At 43.9% G+C, this 27,227-nt stretch overlaps 2 protein-coding genes across 5 annotated transcripts in view; both read left to right on the top strand.

The window, feature by feature from the left end:
- Positions 1-4,706, top strand: part of Tut7 (terminal uridylyl transferase 7) — a 59,665-nt gene extending 54,959 nt beyond the window's left edge. For all 4 annotated transcript variants that reach the window (XM_036187105.1, XM_036187104.1, XM_036187102.1 and 1 more), the window contains one exon: positions 3,715-4,706. Coding sequence is in view for 3 of the 4 variants with exons in the window: in XM_036187104.1 (XP_036042997.1) it covers positions 3,715-3,782 (68 nt within the window). In the remaining variant the exon portion in view is untranslated. The remainder of the gene's footprint in view (positions 1-3,714) is intronic.
- A 1,878-nt stretch (positions 4,707-6,584) lies between these two features.
- Positions 6,585-20,135, top strand: Isca1 (iron-sulfur cluster assembly 1). Its single transcript, XM_036188493.1, has 4 exons — positions 6,585-6,778; positions 13,382-13,435; positions 16,141-16,246; positions 18,545-20,135. Exons 1-4 carry the CDS (start codon positions 6,698-6,700, stop codon positions 18,691-18,693), a joined length of 390 nt encoding a protein of 129 aa, XP_036044386.1. The 5' UTR covers positions 6,585-6,697; the 3' UTR covers positions 18,694-20,135.
- The last annotated feature ends 7,092 nt before the right edge of the window (positions 20,136-27,227 follow it).

Raw genomic sequence — 27,227 nt, 5'->3', positions numbered from 1 at the left:
TCCTGGTGGTGGTGACTTCACTGACCTTATTCCTACACTATCCCCAAGTCTGCACATATCAGCATTGCTCAGCATATGGGTTTACATATCTTAAAAGTAGAATTTTACTATAATTTTGCATGTTTTGAAACAGTGGAAGAAAACGCAGATGTTAGTTATATATCTAGAAATGGTGTAGCCAACTGACACTTAGTTATAAAGAAGTTACTAGTTATTTTTCTGGGTAAAAATCCTGTAACTGAAAAACTTAATAACTTAAATTTTATTATGGGGAAGTTTTATTATAAATTGTATTCTGCTTTCTACAAGAAAAAAATTATAGATAGCTAAGATTTGTCCTTTCCCATAAAATAGCTCATGAAGTAAGTTAATGACAGCTGCCAGACTTATCTGTCCCGTGGAGGTGTAAATGATGTTGTTAACATGTGAACTGTGTTTCTGTTGTAGGTAGATGTAATTTCCCCTGAACCCCTTTGTAGACTGTACCTTTGACCTACTCATCGCTCCCTTAGTTAACACACGTTGATGGACAGCCTGTGCTCTTTGACTTTGCTAGTCTTGGGAAACAGATGCATTTCTGTTTCAGATGTCATGTCTCAGCAAATATCATTTTGAATGATCATAAAGACCATTGGAGGGCCGGGAGTAAAAGGCTTGCATTTAGTTATGAGGACCAGAGTTGGATCCTTGTATCCATGACTGCTAGGTGAATATGGCAGCCTGCTTGTAATCCATCACACAGGAGGCAGAGGGAGGGAAGCCCCAGAACAAGCTGGATAGCTAACCAAACCTGCCTCAATTCAATATATAAGGAGGAAGGTACCCAATCAACCTGTCTCCATATGTGGATACACACATACACAATGTGTCCAAACACATATGAACATGTATAATCATGAAACTTTATCATACATACACATTGGGGGGGGGGACACATACAACATAGGGTTTGTTTGTTTCCATTAGGCTTTAAAATTCTGTCCAATGATAAAATTATATGAATATACAAAAACATGAAGGGCCAGGTGGTGGTGGCGCATGCCTTTAATCCCAGCACTCGGGAGGTAGAGCCAGGCGGATCTCTGTGAGTTCGAGGCCAGCCTGGGCTACCAAGTGAGTTCCAGGAAAGGCGCAAAGCTACACAGAGAAACCCTGTCTCGAAAAAAAAAAAAAAAAAAAAAACAAAAAAAAACAACAACAAAAAAAAATGAAGGACGAAAGATGACTACAAATCTCTTAAAATGTCTGATTTTTAAAACTCAAACCATAGGATTAAAATAGGATAAAGAAAAAGCTTGTGGTAGATCATTCTTTATATATATATATATATATATATCTTGAAATCCTCTTGTATGAATATAATATTCATTAATAGTCCCTGTTGACCACCCTGACATACTTAAGTACAACAAAACATTTGTAAATTAGATTTTAAAACTTTTTATTGAATCTCAAAAATTACCTCTATGTTACACTTTTTTATTTTGACCATGTACATGGTCAAAATAAATGTTAAAAATTTGATTAAAACTTACATTTCATGCACTTACTAAAAATGACTTTCAGATAACAAGATAGGATACTTCCTCTTATCTTTAGATAAGCATTACTCTGCCTATATGCGTGCGTGAGAAGTATTTCTTGTCTTTGGTTTGTAAACACTGAGAAATTCTAATAGTATTAATGACAGCAAATGAGAAGCAATAGAAATACTTGAGAGTACTGGTTCTCAACCTTCCCAATGCTGTGACCTTTTAATACAGTTCCTCATGTTGTGGTGACCCCAACCATAAAATTATTTTGTTATTACTTCATAACTGTAATTTTGCAACTGTTATGAATCATATAAATATTTGTGTTTTCTGATGATCTTAGCTGACTCCTGTGAGAGAGTTGTTTGGACCCCTCCCAGGGGTAGTGACCTACAGGTTGAGAATCACTGCTTAAGAGGTTAGAAATGGAAGGGGTTTTTGTTTGTTTGTTTGATTCCTGGCTTTCTGAAACAGGGTTTCTCTGTGTAGACCAGGCTGGCCTTGAACTCAGAGATCCACCTGCCGCTGCTTCCCAAATATTGGGATTAAAGGTGTGCACCACCACTGCAGGCAGGAGATGTATTTTTTTTTTACCACAGTGACACTCAGTTACCTGAATTAATTGTTAACTACGTGACCCAAAATCGAATAATGGCATGTCACAGAAAAATGATTTTTAATGATGATTCACATCAGTGGAATTCCTCAAAGCAAAAAATTGGGACTTCGAGATGTTGCCATTGCCACAGATGTCAGCATCTCGTTTGCTTCCCCATTGCTGTAAGTGTCACACGTGTGCCATTGGAAGACAGCTACAGTTCTGTCCATAGGGTTGGGTTCATTGTGGGAACACAATGTGCAAAACCATTTCTTAGAGACGTTCTCACACTTCCATCTTGAGGTGTGTGTCAGCTCCATTACCACCAGTGTTTATGGTGGGGCTTCCTTCAGTTAAGTCTCCCCCTCACAAACACACCCAAGTGTGTCTCCTGAGTGCTTCTAAGTCTGGCCAAGTTGACAGTGGGGGTTAAGCACACAAAGGTGTGTGTTCTTCTTTATCTATTGCTTTTTCTTTAGGAAAACTGTGTCCGTGCCTTTGAAAACATGCACTACTGCTTATGTTTTGACTTTCTTTTACTGGCATTTAATTCTGGGATCCATTTGGAAAAGAGTGACAAGAGGGGCAGTTTAAAAAAGGAAGCTAGCTTCCTTCTACCCTTCAAAAATTATGTATGGTGAGCCAGCTTTGGTGGTGGTGGTGGTGGTGGTGGCTTAGTCCTTTAATCCCAGCACTCAAAGGCAAGCAAATCTCCATGAGTTCTGGGCTATCAAAAACAAACAAACAAACAAAACTGAAATAAAGCAAAAGTAGTTGACATGATAATACCAGTTATTAAATACTTTGTATTCTCATTCATTTCATAGCGCTCTCATTGTACATTAGTGGTTACACCGGTTCTCTCGAGTTCTCAGCTCTCTAGCCTAGTTCATTTATGTGTTCAGACTCCAGAACACAGTAACTGTGGTAATGTGTGGCTTGCTTCACTACTAATTAATTCTCATTCCTGTCCTTCACCCAGAAGAACAGTGAATTTTATTTTCTCCTTGTACATCCATAAAGTATGACTAGACTTCCAAAGGGTGATGGTGTGAGATATTAATTTCTGGCCAGAGAATTCTTTGCCATCTGTTTGGTTGCAAACAAAAAGAATGACCTTTGTAAAGAACTTCCTTTTCTTTTTTTTTTTTTTTTTTTTTTTTTGGTTTTTCGAGACAGGGTTTCTCTGTGTAGTTTTGGTGCCTGTCCTGGATCTTGTTCTGTAGACCAGGCTGGCCTCAAACTCGGAGATCCTCCTGAGATTAGAGGCTTGCGCCACCACCACCAGCTGTAAAGAACTTTCAAATCATTGGTTTCCTCCACCCTCAGCGCCAGCCTGGGAACACAGCCTGAAGCTGCATTAAACAGCCTCACTGCAGGGACCTGTCGGCACTGAGGAAGCAGCGACTAGCACTATCTAATGCCTGTCTGCACTTGTTTATGTCTAGCTTGCTTAACCACTTGACCCAGGACAAGTGCCCTTTCTAGTGGAACACACTTCTGTGAGTAACTGACAATAAGATTGTGTGACTTTGATCAAGTAAGGTTCCTTTCATTTATGTTGGATTTTGTTTTCCTTCCTAGGAAGCCTTTCCAGTAAATATATGACTCAGGGGAAAGCCTCAGTGAAGAGGACCCAGCAAGAATCATGAGGGAAGGAAATGCAGCCCTGGAAATGGCCACTGCAGCGTCCCTATCCACTTGGAAAATTAGGTTCACTTCACAGGACATAGACAGATCAGGCTTCAACATAACAGTTGAGGGAGATGTTGGAATTTTTAAAGTTTTAATGAAATTGTTAATGAGGAAAAGAAAATTTTAATACAGTCTTAACATCAGTCCCCAGAGATTTGAAGATTTTAATAGAAAGCCATGATGTATTTAAGCCAACTTCAAAGAAAAAATATAACTGTGGGCCAGTATTCAATGACTACAGCGTCATGGTTTTTAATTCTTTCAAAGCACACTAAAAATAGTGTGCTGTTCATGGGAGGAATTAGCCCTCCTTTCTCAAGGCATCCCTTTTGATTTCCAAGAGGGGATTCTATCTGTTGCTGGATCCTGGTGTGGATGCACATCAAATATGTGTGGACTATCCTGCTGTAGTGAGGGTCTACCAGCGTTACTCATGGTTCTTGAAGTGATAACACAATGCAGGCACCTATGGGTGTGGGCCTCAGTGGACTGCAGTACCACTGACTCATCTCTGGGGCTTCCTTCTCTAAGGAAATTGACACAGAACTGTTGTGCTCATAAAAATGAAGTCATGAAAACAAGTAGTCCTGTTTGCTGGTCTTAAAAAAGACATTTTCAAGGGGAAAAATGACAGAATAAAAGTGCTTTTTACTTTTTATGATACTCAGAAATTAAGGTGGGGAACTTTTACAAACCTCTGAAGATCAAAGAGGCTGCTGTCTCTGCCAGTCACAAGTTTGATTGGCATCCTTATGGGTCTGACTGGAGCCCTCTCTGAACTGTTTCTCTAATTTCACAAGCCTTTCTGAAATAGTACATAGTCAGAACTATGCCTCGGTTTATTTATCATTTTAAAATAAAATCGAACTTTCAACCTGTAATTTTATCTACATTATTTTCTTAAAAAAGAAGCCTCATTAGAAAAATCAATGAAGGATCTGGGACAGTACAGATGTCCTTCATGTGATGCCTATGAGGTGCCCCTTTGACATGGACTGGGTTATTGATAGCTGTGTGCTGGGTCTGAGCTGCAGGTGCAGGAGACTGGGCTGAGCGAGCTCGCTGAGGACTCCCTAGAACTGGAGGACTTGGAAGGTGCTTGTATGTGCACTTCTGTTCACATTCTAACTACTGAAGAGTCGTGCCAAACGAAGTCTGTGAGAGTTTGGAAATCATGGGAAATAAAAACGATGACCATCAAACTAATAAGTTGTGCTACCCAGCCTCCTGCTACGTGACTGCTTAGCTGTTGTTCCTAGTGTCTGGCTGTGAACTGGCAGCATGCCACTCTGGTATGAATAGCCACACCTTCCTGGAAAAGCTCTTGTGTTGTCTGTCTGCCCATAAAGCAGAAAAGAAATATGTGATCAGACTAACATTTATCCCTGGAAGTTATTTTCTACTTGGGTTTTTTGTTGGTTTTGGTTTTTTAGAGTGTGTTTTAACTTATCCCTAAAATTAGGAAACAGAATTGCCATGTTTTCTTCTATCCTTACAAAGGTTTCCTACATTTTGTTTTGATTCTTAAAAGAAATTCTGTTCAGCAGGCTGGGGTTCTGATGGCTTACAGTGAGACCATGGGACAATGAAGCATGTTTACCGGAAGATAAGAGAATGGGGCTCTAAGTACCAGCTCCCCACAGTCCCAGCCCCTCCAAAGCTGTCTTTACAAGTGATCTCAGTGCCTGTTGCATGGTCTTTCTAAAACAACAGAGACTGAAAATCCAGTTTTTACAGCAGGAGTCCTGAAAACTCCCACCACTTTTTAGCAGTGTCTTGCTCACTTTGGACAGCTTTGGCAAGTGTCACGGTAAAACATCTTTTTTCAGTGTCCTTAAATTTTTTTTCAGTCTATTTTGTCTTTCGCTTCAAAGGTGACTTCTATTTTTTTTTTGGGGGGGGGGGGCACTTCCCAAGTGGAACAAAATTCTTGCAAGACTGATAGATCAGTGAGTGTCTTTCACAGTTACAAGCATTAGAAATACAGTCCAAACATGGTGTACCCGCTCTTTGCTCCTGGGCACGTCTAGGCAGCAGCCATGTAGAACATCTTATTTATTGGCCAAGCCCCCTTAGAGTGGGCCGTCCGGTTTCCATCCTTTAAAAGGAAACTGCCCCTTCTACTCAGATCAGTGAGAGCGCACTGGGAAAGCACTTGTTACCCAAGGCTGAATCCTGAAGTGCTTACAAACATTTCCCTCCCTCAGGCTTCCTGGAACCCTGGGGTGCTTCGAGCCAGCGCGCTCCTTCCGTACTCCCCACGCCCACCCAATGCCAGCACCAGGGCAGCTGCTGCCCCGAGATAAAGGAGTTTCTGTTTTCACAGCATCATGAAAGCTCATCCCACAAGCCCAAAAGGAGGCTGAGGCCTGTTTGCGTGCGTGCTGCTAATCAAATGGAAGCCGCCGGCAGGAACTGGTTCTAACAAAGCGCCCTGGACACACTGTTTTCTTCCTGTCAGTCGCGAGGCTGGTAGGTCACGTGCTCGGTTTTCACGCTGCAAACTGCTACACACGAACTGGAAGCCAGTCGCACGGTGTCTTAATCCGCTTGTTTACTGGAGTCTGTCTTCAGTTCCGGAGCGTCCCGTTAGAGGGCGCCGTGCGGAGGGAGCCACTCCACTTCCGGTAGCACAGTGGCCGCCGAGCCCGCAAGGTCACAGGTCACCGCCCGCGCCTCGTCAGCGATGACGGTCAGGCGGCCCAGTCCGTCACTCACCCGGCTGTCCAATGGCGGCGCGGGGCAGGCTGCGCGGGGGCGGGGTCTGTGGCGCCTGCGCCGGAGCTTGTGGCGTCAAAGCGCCAGCCGTGTCCATGGAGAGCGGCTGAGCTATCCCGCTGCGGCCCGAGGCTGCGGGCGCCGCGACGTGGACATGTCGGCGTCGTTGGTCCGCGCCACAGTGCGGGCCGTGAGCAAGAGGAAGCTACAGGCCACGCGGGCGGCGCTCACGCTGGTGAGTCACCTCGGCGTCCGCGGGAGTGGCGGCGGCCCGGGGCGCCGGGCGGGCCTGGCCCGCGGAGTCGGGCTCCCGGCGGGCCGCGCGGCGGAGCTCGAGGAGCGGACGGAGCTCGAGGAGCGGACGGAGCTCGAGGAGCGGACGGAGCTCGAGGAGCGGGCGGGCTGTGGGCGCTGCCGCCCGGAGGCCCGGGACGAGGACGGCGGCTTGCCGCCGAGGTCACGGCGGTCTGGGAGAAGGGTCACGCAGGGATGACGCCGCGGAGCACGGCGGGTCAGCACAGCCAACCTGTTTCCTCTGTCACCCCAGGAGGCAAGCCCCGGGTCCGTTCCGCGTGTCCTGGGAGCGGCCGCTGCCAATAATTAGTTGAAGTAAAATAGAAGGGAGTCGTGAGCAAACAGGGTGCTCTTTCAGGATAGGTCGGTGTTTGGGCCTTCGGTCGGTCTCAGGCGTACTGCACGCTTGCTTTTTCTAATTTCCGCAGGATTCCACACCATGGAATCCAGAATTGTGCAAGCACAGTTCCAGCTATGTTTCAACTTAAGCAGAAAAGTCAGTGCACAGGACATGTTTCTCTGTTGTTATTCCCTCCCCCCCCCTTTTTTCTTTTTTCAAGTCGCCATTTGGCATATTACCTGTTACTTGGGAATTTCGAGGTGCCCCTTCTCCATTCCTACCTTTTCAGCGTACATTATCAAGACCTGCTATGTTTTGTGACAAGAAATAAGTGAGTTTCCTGGGTCCCACCCTCGGTAGGCCATTCTTAGAAGGAATAACGTCCCTGTCCGTGTTTTCTGATCTTCTGCTTCGTTATGAACCGTCACACAGCAGATCTCAGTTCACAGACTCTCAGTGTTCCTGTGGTCTGTCACCAGAACTCATCCTTGAATCTCCTTTCCCTGTGATTCTTCTAGGAGCTAGTATGAGAGGATAGCACACAGCAGCACTACAGCCTGTTTGTGCTTGTTTTTCAGGTGTTTGGTAAACATTTTGAACCCCAGCATGTAACATGTAAAAGCAGTGAGATGATCAAAGGCCCAATGCTTGAGAGAGAGATACTAGCAAACAAAAGAAAATGATAAGAATTAAATATTGCCCACTGCCTCAGGCCGACAGTGGGAATTTGACAGGTTGCAATAGCTGAAGAGTGCTCTGGAGTCTACTAGAAGTGAGCTGTGGCAAGGAAGGGTGCAGCATGAAAATGTGAGAGAATTGATGGGCTGTCATGGTGAGTACGGTGTGGGGTGAGGGGTTAAATGGGTAAAGTCGACAAACCAGGAATGACTCCGGCTCACCATGTTAGTGCAGGTACCCTTGGATACTTGGAGAGAACATCCAAGGAGAATGGGCTCCTTCCTACCCCACATTTCCAGGAGTTATGAAGAATGTAAAACTTAAACACCTGGTTGACAGGCAGCTTTATTGCCATCATTGTACAAGACAGCTAGTGCAGCTCTCATTTATGACCAGAGGTTCATGCTGCACAAAGCTCACCTTAAGAGTAAATGATGGGCCCAGCCAGTGTCAGTGTCCATGTGTGCAGAGAAGCTGGTTCACTGCACTCAGAAGACGGGGGTGGGGGAACTTAGCTTCCCTCTGTTGCCTGATTGAGGGACTCATGTAAGAACCTGTTAGTTTGCTAGAGTAGGACCAGAGACCTTTGGAACAGCATGTAGTTCAGAAGCTGTTAGCAGGAACACTACAGCATACAGCTAGATTTCTAGTCCAGTAGTAGAGCAGCTGCTTAGGGTGTGAAAAGGGAGAGAGCCTGTTGGCAAAGTATTATGTACTCATTGCAAAGTGTAATTATTATTTTTTATTTATTTATTTTTTTTTTTTTAGTTTTACAGTTGTTAGCCCTTGCAAATATTTAATTATTACTAAACCACAGAATTGGTAGTTTAGCTAAAAGCATGTTGTATAACAAACAGGTGGGGGCGGTGGCTCAGCTGGCAGAGAGCATGCTGTGAAGCATGAGGGCCTGAGTTTCCTCTCCAGTTCCTAAATAAAAACAGCTGGAGGAGGAGGGAGGGGTGCATACTTGTAATCCCAGTGCTGGGATGGGAATGGGATGAGCCTAGGCTCTAGTGGCTGGCTAGATACCCTACTGGACAAGCACCAGGCCCTCTGAAGCAGATCTGAAACATTCACTTGGAGGGCATTTCCCAGCACTCAGACAGCAAAAACAGTCTTGAAACAATTTTTGGTTTGTGGTTTTGAATATTTTAAATTTACATTTATGTAATGTGTGTGCATATATGTGGTCATGTGTGCTAGCGATTGTGTGGTCAGAGGGCAGCTCATAGGAGTCATTCTTCACCTTCCATCATGTGGATCCCAGGGATCAAACACTGGTCCTCAAGCTCAGAGGCAAGTTCCTTTACCTGATGAACCATCTCACCAGCCTTTTAATAATTCTTTAAAAACATCTTCAAAGTGTTCTCCCTTTAAGCAACCATGTACCTGTCGTTTACACAGGAGCTGATTAAAAGGCATTGTTAGATTTTAGAGTCTTTCAATATGAATTCTGAGTCCTTACTTGTTGGTGAATTTCTTGGGGAGGTTCAGGTTGAGTTGGTCTAGGAGTGCAGACAGTGTCTGTCTCCAAACAAGGCAGAACCATAGCAGTCACTTGGCCAGTTCTAGCTGTCAGTTTCTGTTGGTTGAGAGCGCCTTAGTAACAGCTCCCCCAGGAGGAGCATAGCAGAGTTAAGATCTGTTGTCCTTCAACAGCAGCTCAAAGACATTCAGGTCCTTTAATGTCACTTTCTCCTTGTGTGTCTTTCCCTGAATACACGATGGGACATTAGCAGCCCAATGCCTGTGTGGATGGTTCTGCATACCTTGCTTTTACTTTCTGTGGTGAGCTTGTTTTGAGAAAAACCTAGCTGTGTAGACCAGGCTGACTTCAAATTCATTATCCTCCTGCCTCAGCTTCCCAGTAGCCAGGAGTATAGGTAGCTACTGTTTAAATGTTTTCTAAGACTTGAGAAAAGAAGGAAACCTACTGATTTGTAAAACCAAGTTAGGTAACTTAGAAAACTTTATGGGGATAAAACTCAGGCCCAGTTAATCAAAAAGAGCCCGTGTGCTCTCATCACACAGTACAGTTAGCTTCCTCTTTACCTTTGACCTGTGCACCGAAACCCAGGCTCTCCTTCAGAGTCTTGCTCCAAAAAGTACGGTTTCTAGACTCTTCCTTTTCTTCTGAGCTTTCTGTTTATGTCTGTGCGTGTTTTCTGCATGTGTGTATATGTACCATGAGTACTTGGTGTCCTAGGGGTCAGAAGAGGGCATTTGGGTTCCCTGAAACTGAGGTTACAGATGGTGGTACCCCACCATGTGGTTGCTGGGACCAAAGCCAGGTTCTCTGCAAAGACAGCTAGTGAGTGCTCTAAGCTACAGCACCACCTCAGCAGCTTCTCTTATAAGATTATTTTCAGAACCTGTGTTCTGTTGACAAAGAATTTCCTCAGCACTTTCATAGGAAATATGCCCATGAAAATGTACAACTGGAAGACTGGAAAGGAAGTGCTTATGATGGCAGTCACTTGGAAGTGTAATAATAAGCACATCTTTAAAAATGTTCTATTTATCCTTGATAAACCTTTTACTTTGACTAAAATTGTTTTCTTTCTGAAATTAAATTTAGATCATTTAAAAACCTGTTAGAGTCTTTAAAATCTACACATCTTTTTAATTTCTTCTCAAATAAGTTCACATTTAAAAATTATTTCTTTTCTGGGGCCATATTGTAGAGCAACCACTTCAAATGTGAAACAGCAAATATTGGTATATTCTGACATTTGATGTCGCTGTATAGCAGTACCCCAGGTTCATGTTCAGGATGACACAGTGTCCCTTGTGCACAGTGACTTTTCCTGAGAAAAGCAGCCTGACAGGTAAGGTGTGCATTCAGGAGCAAAGGCAAGGTCTTTTCCTTCCTCTTGCTCCATTGAAGTTCATGAGCTTTATTTCAGATAATCAGATCCCAAGGTCTTAGAAGCCTGAGCTCGCCTGTCAGTTTCTCTAGTTGCCCTGTGCTCTTGATTATTTTAGTAGCTTTTATTTGACTTTATCACTAAATGTCTTAATGGTGTAGCCTTATTTTATGAGAAGTACAAATAATGGCAAGATGTAATAAAGTCACCTGTAATTAGCTTGATTTGTGATAATTAAAAGCTGCCAAATGGCTGGAGGAAAGTTCAGAGTCGTCTTATAACTCAGTCTGCCTGAGCATCACGAGTTAGGAGTGTGGTGTTTTCTTTCTTTTTTGACATGGCACCTGTCTGTATATGGGCTTTGGCGTTGTGATCCCACATTTCCTTCACCCTCCGCTCTCCTATTGAAACCATTCTTCCTAATAAGCCCCACCACTTAGATATGTTGTTGAGGTTTTTGGGTGGTGGGTTGGTTGGGTGGGTATTTGTTTGTTTTTGAGATGGGGTTTCTCTGTGTGATCCTGGCTGTCCTAGAACTTGCTTTGTAGACCAAGGTGACTTTGAACTCGGGGATCTACCTATCTCTGCCTCCTGAGTGCTGTGATTAAAGGTGTGCACCACCACTGCCCGGCAGCTTGTTAGTTTTAATGAGCGTTTTTGTTAACTCCTTGAGGTTGGCATTCCTTTCTTCTACCCTTTGTGTTGTGCCTGTGTGCCACTCCAGCCTGTCTGCACTGTAGCTGAGGGTCAGGACTTGACAGACCACACTGACATTGACAAAACAGCGTCCATTTTTATTAAACATACTGCATTGCTTTCTTTTTGTGTGTGGAGTGTGTATATGAGGGAATGCTGGTACACATGCATGTGTGTGCATATGTGTGGAGGCTGGAGGACGTCTCTATGATTATTTATTCCTTAGGTGCTCTCCTCCTTTCTTTTTCTTTGAGGCAGGGTTTCTCACTGACCTGGAACTCCCCAGGTAGGCATGCCTGCCTGCCTGCCCACCCCCTTAACCCTATCTGGCCAGCTTACTGTTTGTTTTGTTTTATGGAAATTGAACTTGAACTCAGGTCCTCATGACTGTGAAGCAAGCACTTTACCAGCTGAGCTGCCTTCCAGGCCTTCAATGCACAGTTTTGTAGCAGGAATCTTAAAAGTTCTTATTAATAAAAACAATCCTGAGGCCAGGTATTGATTGGGGTGAATGCTGGAAGATCAGAGAAGCAGAACAAGCTACAGCTTCCTCACCTTGCCAGTTCCTCAGCTGATCTTGTTTCCCCAGACTGGAAGCCTCTGTGTCCTCATCCAAATGGATCTCAGCTGAACAGTGCTTCTTGAAAGACTGATCAGCTTAACCAGCTAAATGCTTCTAGTTTCTGGTCTTCTCGCCTTATATATCTTTCTGCTTTCTGCCCTCACTCCCTGGGATTAAAGGCGTGTGTCACCATGTTTGGCTGTTTCCAATGTGGCCTTGAACTCACAGAGATCCAGAGGGATTTCTGCCTCTGGAATGCTAGGATTAAAGGCGTGAGTGCCACCATTTTCTGGCCTCTGTATCTAGTGGCTGTTCGGTTCTCTGACCCCAGATAAGTTTATTAGGGAGCACAATATTTTGGGGAACACAATACCATCACACATCTTCATGTTTTCTTCTTTGTTGATTTTATGACTCTTGATTTAGGTCCACCCTGCATTTGTACTTCATAGTCAGATCTGATCTAGGGCCAGGCCTATCATCTGTCCCCTCAGTACTAGCCTGATGCTCATTACTCTTGATCATAATAGACCCTGCCAGCTGGAATAGCTGATGATCACAAAGTAGGAAGAACATGGCTCCCTCACCGTTATTTCTCTGACCTTTGTTACAGGAGCTGCCAATTTGCACTGTGCCCCATACTCTCCTGGACTTTAGAATGCCATCCTCTAAGGCCACCTTCCCTGCATTTCAGTATTTAGTCTTCATCAGAATTCTAGGGAGAGGGATTATCTCTATTACCCAGAGTAGGAAGCTTAAATGTTAGGAAAAAACTGCTTAGGGTGTCTACCTTTGGGATATACCCAGGAAGCAGTCCAAGAATGTTGCAGATCAGACTAGGTTCCCAGCAGCCTTTACAAGAAGGTGGGACTGGTGACACTGATCTGAGAACAATGTACATCAGGATGTTTTCTCCTGCTGAAGACCACTAGGCTGGGTTGCACTGCATTCTTAGATACACAGCCATATACATAGTCCTGTCACTGAGGAGCATGGCTGCTCACCCAGATACCTAGGTATGTTGTTGATGCACACTGGATGTCTGCGCCCAGAAGCAATTCTGTAGCCATACATTCAGATGGGTCTGAAGGGGATTGAACCAACCAGGAAAACACCCGGAAGTTGGCTGTTCCGTTGATAGGCTATTCATGAGCATCTCTGTCTGGCACTGTGCTTATTTTATTACAAGGCATTCAGTGGATGCACAAAATATGGTCTTCCCAGGAAAAGTGGGTTTCTGTTAGGATAGGAATGAATGTGGCTCCCTTTGCTGGATGAAATCCACAGGTCCTCTGGCAAGAACCACATGCATGCACTTACAACAATCTCCTGTAGTGGAAGGCCTGGCCATTCTGTGGCTTCAGAGGATAAGTCTAGTAACTCTTTCTTTTTTTTTTCCAGACCCCCTCAGCTGTGAACAAGATAAAACAGCTTCTTAAAGACAAGCCAGAGCATGTAAGTAACACCTGTGGAAGGGTTGGCAGAGCTAGTTCTGTTCTCAGTACAAAGGTATTTTGTTGCAAATGGTATGTTTTCATTAATTAAGGTGTTTGGTTTTATTAGTTTTTACATTGCTAAGGACTCAACCTCCTGACTTCACTCAGGTCAGGCAAGTACAGGGAGCTGTACCCAAATTCTTGAATCACACAGGGAGAGCTTTTCCATAGAAAGCAGCTACTCACCGCTCAAAACCCTAGACAACCAAGACATTGTCACTCTTACGCCAGATGCAGTCTGAGCTCGTCTGTGTACTCACTGTATCTGGGCACTCCCCTGCCTCCACTGTATGCCTTAGGGTGGCCAAGGATGTTCTGGAGGGTCTCTGGCCTCTGCCTGCTGCATGGCAGTAGCATCCTCTCTCTTCCTAAGTTGTAACAACCAAAAATGGCCTGCATGGTACTTGTTCTTATATGCATCTCTCACTTCTTCCATAGATAACAGCATAAAGTACATGCTTGGTTATATGTTCTTTACCCTGATAATTCAGCCTGAAGACCTTCCAGATCATTTTCTAAAGGTCTGCTTCTTTTCATGACTGCACATATTCCACCCGGCAGGTTTGATTTGTTCGACTGATCCTTTGTATGAAAGGCTGCCACAGATTTCACTTACCAGCTGTAGGTGAATTGAGCCATGCCCACAGAGGATCTATCCCTGCATGCATGGTAGTTGAGTTAGATTTATGAATCGCTTCAGGATATGGTCTATGCATAGTGGTTCTGAGATTGTTTTCTGGATTCTCTTGTACTATATGACTGGTCTTCTCGCACCTCCATCCTAAAAGCTGTTAAATGTTGATAGGTGTCAGTGTTCTGACTCTGGACTTTCTAGCACATAAATTGACCAAAACCTCCATTCAATTAGCCTTATAGGTTTGTAAAGTATTTGTTCTTATTGGTGTAAAAATGTGTAATTTATAGCATTAACAATCCCTTTCCCAAAACTCCCATTACCTAAACCTTCCTGGACTGGAATTGTATGGGATCTAGGCTACCTTTGAACTCATAGGAGATCCACCCATCTCTTCCTCCTGAGTGGTGGGGTCACAGGTATGAGCTGCCATGCCTGCTTAAACCTGAATTTTCAGATACTGAGGAGGGTTTCTGTTTGCTTTTGCTTTTTGTGTTTCTGGGAGTGAGCGTAGGACTTCAGACATACTAGGCAAACCCCTTGTGTAGAGCTACACCCCTCACCCTGTCTTTGCGCACTCTAATGTCCACTGCCTAATGTCTGGACTTCCTGATTACAGAAGTAGAAACGAAAGCCTGCGCTCCAGAAGTTCCATCAGGCAGCTTGTTCCCATTCAGAATAATGAAGCCCCTCATTCTAAGCTTTACAGTCAAGCTCATAAATCAAGCACACGCCTTACAAGGTTTTACAGAATCGGAGGGCTCTGGTGGGACAGGACTTAGGATAGTAGTACTTGACTGTTTACTTAAAAGAAAAGGCAGGCACCAAGATTGAGAGTAGGTAGATATTATTAGAAAACCCCAGCGATGTGTTGTGTTGTCTAGGTTTACGTCAACTTGACACAAGCTGGAGTCAGCTGAGAGGAGGAACCTCAATTGAGAAAGTGTCTCTATAAGATCAGGCTGTAGGCAAGCCTGCAGGGCATTTTCTTAATTTCTGATTGATTGGGAGTAGGGGTACCTTAGTTTTGATGGTTGTGTCCTCAACCTGGTCATCCTAGGTACTGTAAGAAAGTAGTTTGAGCAATTCATGAGGACCAAAGCAAACCAGTAAGCAGCATCCTCCACAGCCTCTGAATCGGCTCCTGCCTCCCCCATACCCCACTCCCACCCCCACACACAAATTTTTAAATTCTGTGGTCTTTGGCTTCCTGGTATTTTGTTTTACTGGACTGCCTTAGAAAGGAGGCTCCTTTCCAGAGGCAAGATGGTTGCCAGGTGACAGGATGAACCTCAGTGCTCACTAACCGTGGAAGCCTCCAGAAGGTATCTCACAGAACAAAGTGGAGCAGAACCTCTTAAAGGAAGTCTAGGTTTTAAAGATAAAATCTACCATCAAATGCCTTTTAAAAGAAAAGAGGTCCCACGCCTTTAATCCCAGCGTTTTGGAGGCAGAGGCAGGTGAGTCTCTGTGATTTCTAGGCCAGCCTGGTGTACAGTTCCAGTTCCAGGACAGCCAGTGCCACCACCACCACCACCACCCGCTGGTAATAAATATCAAAGGTTGCTTTTTATCTTTTTTTTTTTTTCCTTTTTTTTTTTTTTTTTTTTGTTGTTGTTGTTGTTGTTATTGTGTGTGCAGGTTATCTGTTTGTATTAGTACTTTAATATTTGTGTGCATGTGTCTGGGGCCATGATTGGAGACATGGTTTCTTGTTGGTCTGGACCTCAGAACGTAGACCAGACTGACTGATCAGCAAGCCCCAGAAATGGCCTGTCTGTGCCCCCTCCCCAGCACAGGTACAGGCATGGGTCACTGTGGTGGACCCTTTCATCTGGATTCTGGAGATCTGCCATAAATTCTTATGCACTTTACTGAGCTAATGCAGCCCTCATTGATTTTTCTCAAGACCAAGCCTTTGGCCCAGGCTCGCTCCACCCTGCTAAAGTCCTATTATCAGCCTCCCAAGCAGGTGCTGGGATTCAGGGTGTAAGTCATCATGCAAAATTTACGTTCTCAATTCTTTTCAGGTGGGTCTGAAAGTTGGTGTGCGAACCAGGGGCTGTAATGGCCTCTCTTACACCCTAGAGTATACAAAGACAAAAGGAGATTCTGATGAAGAAGTTATTCAAGATGGTAAGCTCTCTTCTCTTTTTGAGATAGGTTCTTTTGTAGCCTAGGCTAGCCCTGAACTCCTTATGTAGCTGGGTGTAGGGAATGACATTAATTCCTGCTCCATCACCCAGTGGTGGGGTATAAGTATGTACCCCACACTTGGCTCTGGTAAGTAATGGAGTTTTTGGGTTTTGTTTGTTTTTTTGTTTTGTTTGGTTTTGGTTTTGGTTTTGGTTTGTTTGTTTTTTGGTTAACATTTTATGGGCACTTTGTCCTGATGCAAACTGTTATCCTTGTACAAAGCTGATGTGAAGACTGCTGTCTGTGTTAGGAGTGGTGCTTCTTATGTGCCCAGCATTGGCAGACAGACTTTCATTATCGAACTATGTGCAGCCACTGGAAGGAGTGAGGTGACATTTTCCTGGTTTCTGTTGAAGAACCTGGTACAAGGAGAGGTTCAGTAGCTGGGAAGTCTAAGGTTTCACGGTGAAAGGACCCAGTGAAGCTTTGAACCAGTTCTAAGGGTTTGGAGGAGTTGTGTTTTGTTTTGGCTCTAAAGGTCATCACTGAAAGGTTTTGGCTTGTTTTTGTCCCAGTTTTTTTTTTGTTTTGTTTTGTTTTTGTTTTGTTTTTAAGACAGGGCCTTCACTATGTGGCCCAGTTTCAGACTCTTGATTCTCCTTCCCACACATCCTAAGTGATGGAATTACAGACTGTTGCTGTGACTGCTGAGGATCAAGTTCATCCTCACACGTTTTTAAACGTTCTATTAGCATATGAAGTCAGAGGACAACTTTTGAGAGTTGGTTCTCTTCCTTCACCATGAATTCTGGGTATCAAAACTCAGGTAGTTCAGCTCCTTTTACCCCCTGAACCTCTTACCACACACACACAGATTTTAAGACCAAAAGTAAACCATCCAACCATTTCTGTTGAAACAGTTTTATGTGGGGGTGTGTGGGGGTGTTGGTGCAGATTGCTGTTCCTATGGAGGCCAGAGGTATCAGATCCTCTGGAGCTGGAAGGACAGGCGGTTGGTTATGAGCTGGCTGCCTGAGATGGGTTTAGGGAACCAGGCTTGATTCTCTGCAAGAGCAGCACATGCTCTCCAGCTGCCCTTTTGAGGCCTTGTTTTTCAGTTTATCAGTTTTGCATTTGATACCAACCCCCATCGTCTTGCAAAACCTACCGAAGAGTGGGGTGCAGTGGTTCAGACTTAAGATCCCCATTGCCAATGGTAGTAACATTAAGTTTGGGGCTCAAGATAAGGTCAGGCCAGCCTGGGCTAGCAAGATCCTGTGTGAGACAATGAACAACACTACAACCCTGGAGAAAGGGAGAGCCCAGGCTTTGCAGGTTTGCGCACTGGAGATGTGTGAGTAGCTTGCAGCCCTTTTTGTGTGAGACAAGTAGGAATTATATTCCCAACTGTGCTTCCATCATATTTAACTGAAATAATTAACCAATAAAGGCCTTTTTTAAATTATAAAAAAAATGAGAGCTGGAGAGATGCTCAGAGGTTAAGTGCTTTTACAGTTCCCTGCACCCACATAGTGACTCACAGCCATTTATAACTTTTGTTCCAACACCCTCTTCTGGCTTCCACAGGCAATGCGCACATACCTACAGGCAAAACACCATACACATGAAAAATCTTAGAAAATAACATCAGTTCAAAAATATAAGCCTCAGTTGCTCCCCTATAGAGGAAAGGACCTGTAGTGTATGTTCATGTTTAAGTGATAATCTTGTAAGGAAAAACATGTTCTTGTATTTTCAAGAGGTTGGTCTCTCCTTCACAGTGACTAGGGAATATTACTCATTTTTAAGGCCATTAGCAGACTACAGCACTGGGTCCCGTGGGCATTTTTCTGAAGTCCACATCTCATTATGTGGTCTTGGTTTATATGATCTGGTTAGAAATGCACCATGGAATAACGGTTCTGTGGATGTTTTTACCTGACAGGGTCAGGCACAGATTGTCCCAGAAATCTCATTAATGCCGTCATTAAAAAACTCAGAGAATTACACATTTTCCTGTGGCAGATTGAGGGAGGAGGGGATTAGTAAAATACAGTGAAAGGCAGCCCACAGTTTTGCAGAAATGCCTTGGGATTTCCATTTGTAAAAGGGTCTCCCCTGTTATGATTGGTTGGGCACAGATTGGGCTGGTGAGCAGCTGTGTGCTTCCTCCCTGTAAGGAACCCTAGGCCTGCCCAGAAGCTATAGGGTTACTGATGTGATGGCACCCACTGGAAACTCACTGGCAGGTTCTGCACCCTGAACGCTTCATGTCTAATGTGTTTTCTTTTCCCCAAGGAATCAGAGTGTTCATCGAAAAGAAAGCACAGTTAACACTTTTAGGAACAGAAATGGACTATGTGGAAGACAAACTGTCCAGTGAGTTTGTTTTCAATAACCCCAACATCAAAGGGACTTGTGGCTGTGGTGAAAGCTTTAACATTTGAAACCTCAGGACTCCAAGCTCCAGGAGAGCCGGGATCTACCTGGGAGCTCATTGAAGAGATCATGTGATTGTCATGTGCTCAGAGTTTATAATGTGTGGCCACCTCATGGGGAAAAATAAAGTGATACATTTTGGAAATCAAGCCAGTGTTCTAAGAGTCCCGAAAACTTGGTATCTGTATTGTCTGTAAAGCACAGAAACTGAGAAACCATTGGCTTCTTTGGGTCATCTGTTCTGTACAGAAAACTGTTACTCTGCTCTTAACACTGTAGCGTATGTGCTAGAACCAGCTTTGTGGCCATTGCTTTGTTGGGAGCTGAGGAAACAGATAACAGGTGTGCCCCCATAGATCCTAGTGAATGGCTTGAGACTACACCTGCTGGGTCCTTGCTCAACCTTTTACCAACTCCTAATCTCACAGTCAGGACAACTGTGGGTAACAGCATAGTGGTACCCCACTTCCCTCTCACATCTGCCATGGCCTTTTGCATTTTTATTAGAAATATGATTATCAGATGTTTCATTTGCCCACTCAACAGTCCCAGACTTCTGAGTGATAGTGTGAGAAGGTAGGACCTGCCAGACCTGGTCTCAGTCCATCCCCTAGGGCATGCTTCAAGATGGTTTGCTTAGACCTTTCAATTGGAAGCTCTTGTGACAAGCAGCCAGCTAGTAGCTCACAGCACCTAACTGTGTGTATGAAGACTAGATCCGGGTACAGGTTAGAAGAGCTAGGACTGGACCCAGCTCTCTTCCTCACAGGTGACACCAGTGCTGTGTGAGACGGTCAGTGGAGGTGAGTGCTGGCCTGGCTTCATGCTGGGCAGCATTTTCATAAGACTCTCGTAATTTATGGAGATTGCATTAGTTTTCTTTTGAATGGAAGAGTCTTAGTTAAACCCTTTTGTATGAATTGCCACCTTGTTTGTTTAGAACATTGAAACAATAGTTTCGTACAGAGATCCTGCAGCAGTGGAATTACTCTTGGAGCACAGGACCTATGCAGCAGAACATGGAAATGTCTTCTTAGAGTTCCCAATATGCGTATACTTTCTGGTTCCTCAATGAAATTCTGAATTTTTAGTATTTTTGTCACCAGTTTTTTGAGTCGTGATTTCACAACCCTCCTGCTTCAGCTTTCTGAGACATGTGCTACCACACCTGGATCCCAAGTTTTTCTTCAAAGTGATGGTGACTTGACTTGTGTTTGACATCTTAAGTAACCTGTGAGTTCTTTTGCGGGAAGCTGATTTTCATGAAGTAGCTGAGTTTAATATTTGCGCTGTTTACTAAAGTACCTACCACCAAAATGCACCAACTTGTAGTTTTATGATTGTTGATGAGTTTTATCATAAATAGAATTGTTGATACATCTTTAATTTGTGCAATATTGTATGTAGAGACTGAATATCAATTAAAAAACACAATTCCTTGTGGTCCTAATACTGTCTTTTCTTGCTGGGGGAGAAGATTTGGGGGAGTTAGCTGCTAAAGCCAGTCAGTCAGTTATGCTGCTGTCTCCAAAAGCCTGAGAACACACTGGAGATGATGCTGTCTTGCTTTGGTGCCTGTTTGTGGTGTACATCCCACCACACCATCCCTTCATCTGACACAGATGCTTGCAGTCATCCTCAGGAGAGAATGTCATCCACACTCGGGATGCTTTTCCCTTGGTTGTCTGAGCTTCAGCTTCTCTTCCTTCCAGAAGGGTCTTAGCAGTTCAGATCCAGTAGACTTTTGTGGACCTCAGAGCCTAGAGCTAACACATGAACCAGACTCCAGACAGTACTGAAAGGTACTGTCATATCCTTTTCATACTTGAGAACCTAAAGCATGACAAGAGTAGAATCTTTTATCCAATTAAATTATTTTTTTTAAGATTTATTTATTGTGTATACAGTGTTCTGCCTACATGTATGACTGCAGCTTAGAAGGCAACACCAGAATCTCATTATGGATGGTTGTGAGCCACCATGTGGTTGCTTTGAATTGAACTCAGGACCTCTGGAAGAGCAGCCAGTGCTCCTAACTACTGAGCCATCTCTCCAGCCCCCAAAAGATGTGTAGCCCAGGCTGGCCTCAAACTTGTGATCCTCCTGCCTCCGCCTCCTTCAGCAAATCCTACTGGCATGCGCCACCACAACCGGCAATCTAATTAAATGATATATGGCCTGGTGATGCTCTGAACAGCTACAACACATACTATTTTAATGACCTCTAGAGGTGAGAGGCAGGTGGAGGGTGCCCTCTGAGCTGAGTTTTTAAAGACGAGAAATGTAGAGAAAAGGAGGAGAATGAACAAAACTAATTGGTTTGAAAAAATGTAGAGAAACTATGACCTGAAAAGACCAAGGCACCGGAAGGACAGGTTGGGGACCTTGAAACAGCCTCTGAGTTCTGCAAGGGCGTCAGTGTGTACAAGGGAGTCCTCAGAATACAACTACATTCCACCAGACAAGGTGCAAGCCTACAAGCATAGCATTGGAAGGCTGAAGCAGTTGGATTGAACGTTCCATTCCAAACCTGAGGGGGGGCCAAGACCCCCACCTTAAAAATACAAATGGAAGACAAAACAGCATTCAGAAGTATCAGTCTTGTGCTCATATAGCAAAATAGCCTAAAAGGGTAGAAAGGGTCTGTTGGCAAAACCCGGAGGGGACAGACAGGGACCAGTGTGACTCAGTATATGTGGGTACAGCAGTACCTACAGTTTGGGCTTGGAGTTTTCTCTTACCCAGTATTGAAACATTGAAGACAGGAACTCAACTACCTCAGTGTTCTTGCTCCACAAGTACATCATTCTTTCAGACAGAATGGCTCAACGTGTAATCCTAACAACCATGTCACTCAAGCCTCTGCCCTGGCCAGGAAGGTTCTCACATACCCACACAAACCCTGTGGCACCCCTAAGTGACATGTGGGGCATCAGATGTTCCAGGAGCCTCACAAGGTGGCAAATCTTCATATAACCTTGGTTAAAATTTTCACTGTCCTCAGCAGGAAGCTCTGAAGTGAATGGGCCAGGCCACTGCGGTTAAAAATAGTTTTCAATGCATTTCAGAAGCCCAGCCTGCTGTGCTTCATTGTCCTGGAAGGTCTCCCAGCCCCCTTCTGCACCTACAAGAATGGCTTTTTTCCTCAGACAGGAAAGGGAGTTGGAGGGGGAAAAACCTACAAGATTGGGGGTCTCTAAGGTCCTCAGTACTTCCTAGGGTTGATTCAGCAGGAAATGCCTCAAAAATAGTCTTTCTTGTCATGTTTTGATGTGTAAGCAATCAGGAAACACATGTCCATGATGTTCAGCTGAACTGTGAGCACTCATTAAAAAACTCCAGGGCATTAGAGACAGGCTCAGCCCAGAATCAGCACAAAAAAAGCCAGCCTCAGGCATAGTGGTCTAGAGATGAAAACTAACCTGGATTTGATCCCGTGGAAGAAAGGAGGAAGATCTGCCCTTGACCTCAACTGGTATTCTCAAAAGAACACAGGGAACAGGGTCACGGACTTGTGACTACACAGACATGTTTGAGGTCATGAGCCAATCACCCAAAATTCCAGAGTTTGCTGGCAGAAGCTATAAGAGAAGCATACAAAAGGTCTTTCCCAGCAGCCTTTGGGGGAAAATGGGCTTACTGACACCTTCATCTTGGATGTCTACTTCCCAGACAATGCAGATGAGATTTCTATTATTTTAAAGTGCCTGGCTTGGGGAGGTTTGTGACAGCAGTGTAGTACATGCTATCTGCCAAATGACAGAATCTCAGATGCCCCATGTGGTGATATTGTGTTCCCCAATATATCGTGCACCCTAATAACTTTATCTGGGGTCAGAGAACAGAACAGCCACTAGACAGACATAGAGGCCAGAAAATGGTTGCACTCACACCTTCATCTCTGTGAGTTCAAAGCCACACTGGAAACAGGTATGGTGACTCACACCTTTAATCCCAGGAAGTGATGGTAGAAAGCAGAAAGAGATATAAAGTGTGAAAACCAGGAACTAGGCCTGGTTAAGATTTTAGGCTTTTGAGCAGCAGTTCAGCTGAGATTTCATTATGGATGAGGACTAAGAGGCTTCCAGTCTGAGGAAACAGAATCAGCTGAGGAAATGGCAAGGTAAGGTGGCTGTGGATTGTTCTGCTTCTCTGATCTTTCAGCATTCACCCCAATACCTGGCTCCAGGTTTCTTTTTATTAATAAGACCTTTTAAGATTCGTGCTACATCTGGCACCCAACTTGTTGGGTACAAATTCTCGGAAAAGCTACTTGCCTGTGGCCTTGCGGGCCCCAGCTCAAACCTAAGCTACACTGCTGGTTGTGGTGACACATGCTTGTTGAATTTACTGAAGGAGGCTTGCTAAAGAGAAGCTAAGGCCGGGGCCCAGCCACAAACGGTGGCTGTGGGACCATGGAGGCAGTGGCTACTGCTCCAAATTGCCGGCTGCTTCTCATGATGTTGGTGACTACGGTGATGCTGCTACCTGGGACTGAGAGTTTACTGCTGCTTATTCAGAGAAGAATTTCCAGGACCATCATGTTACAAGAAAGCATTGGCAAAGGTCAGTTTGGAAAAGTTTGGCAAGACAAATGGTGGGGAGAAGTCACTGTGCAGATTTTCTCTTCTAGGGAAGAATGTTCAAGGTTCTGAGAGAGAGACATTTATCAGACTGTGATTGCTCCAAACCACAGAGGAGGCGCGCGCGCGCACACACACACACACACACACACACACACACACACACACACACACACACACATAAATGTCTGCAGGGAACCATGACCATGCCTAACAGTGACTTTGAAATCTTCAAGAAGATGGCAGGAGCCCACAATGATGACTCCACTTGGACTATGGTAAAGCCATTAAGCTGATTAACACTACCAAAAGATTGAATTTGGACTACAGACTGCTCAGGACGTTTTTGAGATGGGTTGCTGAGATGATCCAGCCTGACAGACTACTTGAAGAAGGACTTGAAACAAGCCCTGCACTTTCTCATTATGCAGCGACTAGACAAATGATACAGGACTTGACAATTAACAAAAAAATTTTCATTTCAGGATTCCGTAAAGATGTCTTCACCCCCAGGAAGCAGGAAGTAATTTTAAGAAAACGATGTCCACATTCTCAAGAGGTGGGATGGATGGCTTTTGGGTCGTTTGATGAGTTATGAAAATTGTCATTGTTTACAATGGTTGGTTACAAGTTGTTAATTGTTAATGGTCAGGAAAAAAACCTGAACAAGGACATTAGATTCAGAGTTTTTGTTTAAAAAAAAAGAGAATATAGATATGAGGTAGACTCTACTCTGGGAAAACAGATAAAGAAATAATAGGAGAAATGAGTAGATCATTGAATCTACTCTAAAAAGAAAAAGGGCCAGGTGGTAGTGGTGCACACCTTTAATCCCAGCACTCGGGAAGCAGAGGCAGGCGGATCTCTATGAGTTTGAAGCAAGCCTGGTCTACAAAGCAAGTTCCAGGAAAGGCACAGAGAAATCCTGTCTCGAAAAACCAAAAAAAAAAAAAGAAAAAGAAAAAGAAAAGAAAAAGAAAAAGGGGAAGATATAAAATGACAAAAGGTAGATTATTGAATCTATTATGAAAAGAAAAAAGAGAATATGGATATGATAAGATAAAAAGGGAGATTGTTGAATCTACTTTTAAAAAGGAACTACTTGTTTTACATAGGATAAGTAATGAAAATTTTTTGTCTGAGTTTATCAAATGTTACTGGATTGGACATTGTTAATATATATAATGGAATTTTTTGTCTGAATCTGTCAAATATTAATGGTCTAGACTTCGTTAATTCTTTGTAATTCTTGACTGTATATACTTATTGGATATAGTTTTTCTTATAAGCTTTTTTAATTTTAGACAAAAGGGGGAAATGTGATATTGTGTTCCCCAATATATCGTGCACCCTAATAAATTTATCTCAGGTCAGAGAATAGAACAGCCACTAGACAAACACAGAGGCCAGAAAATGGTGGCACACACACCTTTAATTCTAGGCTTCTGGAGGCAGAGATCTATCCAGAATTGGCGAGGTGAGGTGGCTGTGGCTTGTTCTGCTTCTCTGATCTTCCAGCATTCACCCCAATACTTGGCTCCAGGTTTGTTTTTATTAATAAGACCTGTTAAGATTCGTGCTACAGCTCCATCTTGGGATATCTTAGCACAGTTGAGCATGTGCCCCTAAACCCCTTACCTGTGACTTTGAGACTTCCTCTCTACTTTCCAGCATACTTAGTCTCACAGTGCTAAAGAACAAGCTAAACTATGCCCAGAGACAGGACTGCTACTGTAGCTCACAGCCCTCCCCATAACAGCCTCATCACTGCATCTCACCTAGCAGTGCTGTGCACCACAAGTGGAGCTATTTCCACAGAAACATTTGCTTTTGAGAACAACGGGGAGAGAGCAAACCAAATGCACTTACTGGACACCCTTACAGCTCCAGTTCAAAAGAAATAGCAATAAATGCTCCACGTAGGTCCAGGATTGTCCAGTTTTGTACCTGTTTAATAAGAACATTGGTGAAAAACACGATACTTGCAAATAAGATGATGTCATAACCATGTGCTGGTTCTGAGACAGCCATGTGTCTTATTTGCCTTGAGTGTCATTGTCTAAGAAATGCTGGCTGAATTCATCTACTATTGCATCGGTCTTGGTCTCTTTTCTGTCCCTGTGGTTAAAATACTGTGCTAAAGCAACTTAGGGGGAATGGGGTTCCTTGCAGCTCAGATCAAGGTCACAAGTTCATTTTTATGAAGGAGTCAGAGTGGCAGGAGCTTAAGGCAGAGAAGCACAATGCATCTGAAAAGAAGTGAAGCAAGGTGAGAGATGGACCAATGCTGCTGCCAGGCTTCCTCTCCTCTTACACCATCCAGGAGCCAGCCTGGGGAGTAGCACCATTCACAGGGCAGGTCTTCCCACCTCAACATCCAGAAACCTAACAGGCAAGGCATGCAGAGAGAGGCCTATCTCATGGGTGATTCTAGATTCTGTCCTGTGGAAGTAACACAAATCATCATAGCACCAGCTCCTTTATTTGGTGTCCATCAGTAGGCTAATGTCATCCATTGCATCTTGTGCACAAATCCTACACTTGTGAGACTGGTTTCTTCAAATAGGTTCTCAGAACTGAATGCTTTCTGAATAGGGTTGAGGTCGCTGAAGAAAGAAAGCCAGTAATCACATGTGTTTTGCCCAAAACAAAGACATTCAGAGAAGAGACAGCTTCAAGAGTGAGAGAAAACATTTGCCAGCAATATATCCAACATATGGTTAGTATCTAAAATATACAAAGAACTCAAGAAACTAAACATCAAGAAAATAATCCAGTTAGAAAATAGGTCCTGCAGCTGCACACAAAAATATCAAAATAAGAAATACAAATGGGGGCTGGAGAAATGGCTCAGGTTAAGAGCACTGCTTTGCTCTTCCAGAGTCCTGAGTTCAAGTCCCAGCACCCACATGGTGGCTCACAACCACCTGAAATGAGATCTGTTGCCCTCTTCTGGTCTGTGGGTGTACATGCACACAGAACACTGTATATATAATAAATAAATAAATCTTAAAAAAAAATATAAATGGTTAATAATAATTTTTTAAGTGTTTAAATTTGTATTTTCCTGATGGCTAATAATTTGAACTATTTTGAGATTCCATGTCATCCTGATACCAATGGCAGTCAAGAACACAACAGTGGCCAGGTGGCGCATGCCTTTAATCCCAGCACTTGGGAGGCAGAGGCAGGCAGATCTCTGTGAGTTCGAGTCCAGCCTGGTCTACAGAGCGAGATCCAAGAAAGGCATAAAGCTACACAGAGAAACCCTGTCTCGAAAAACCAAAAACAAACAAACAAACAAAAAGAACAACAGAGATGCTGGTGAGGATGTGGGGAGAGAAGAACAGTTGTTCACTGTTGGTGTAAATATAAATTGGTGCAGCCACTGTGGAAGTCAGTGTGGAGGTTTCTCAAAAACCTGTAATAGTACTTTCATATAATCCAACTGTCCCTGTCCCTGGGCATGTATGAAAAGATTCAATGCCATCCTACAAAAATACTTGCTTATCCATGTCCATTGCTCCTGGAATCAGCTTAGAGGCCCATAAACTGACCAGTGAATAATGAAAATGTGGTAGAATGGAATTTTACTCAATCATAAAAATGAAATTAAGCAACCTGCAGGAAAATGGACCAAATGATATACGAAGGTAGCCTAGGCCAGCAAGACAAACGCTGTGTGTTCTCATGTGGATTCTAGCTTCGAATTTTCACAATTATGTGTTAATTTGGAGTGTCTAGAGGACAAGGAACTAGAAATGGCCCAAGAGGAATGGACAGAATGAGGCCTTAACGGTTGAAGTGTTAGTAGAACTCAGATGCTGTGAAAGTAGGGTGGGGGCACTGGGGACTAAAGGTTTAAGTGGAAGCTGAGGCAGGGGATGGAGAAGAGGAGTTGATTGTGTGGGTTAACCAAACTGCAGATATATAAAATTCCCTTATAGAAATACACCACT

Source organism: Onychomys torridus, chromosome 5 (assembly GCF_903995425.1).
Source record: "Onychomys torridus chromosome 5, mOncTor1.1, whole genome shotgun sequence".
NCBI lineage: Eukaryota > Metazoa > Chordata > Mammalia > Rodentia > Cricetidae > Onychomys > Onychomys torridus.
The sequence above is the reverse complement of the archived record's forward strand: the minus strand, read 5'-3'. Positions and strand labels throughout refer to the sequence as shown.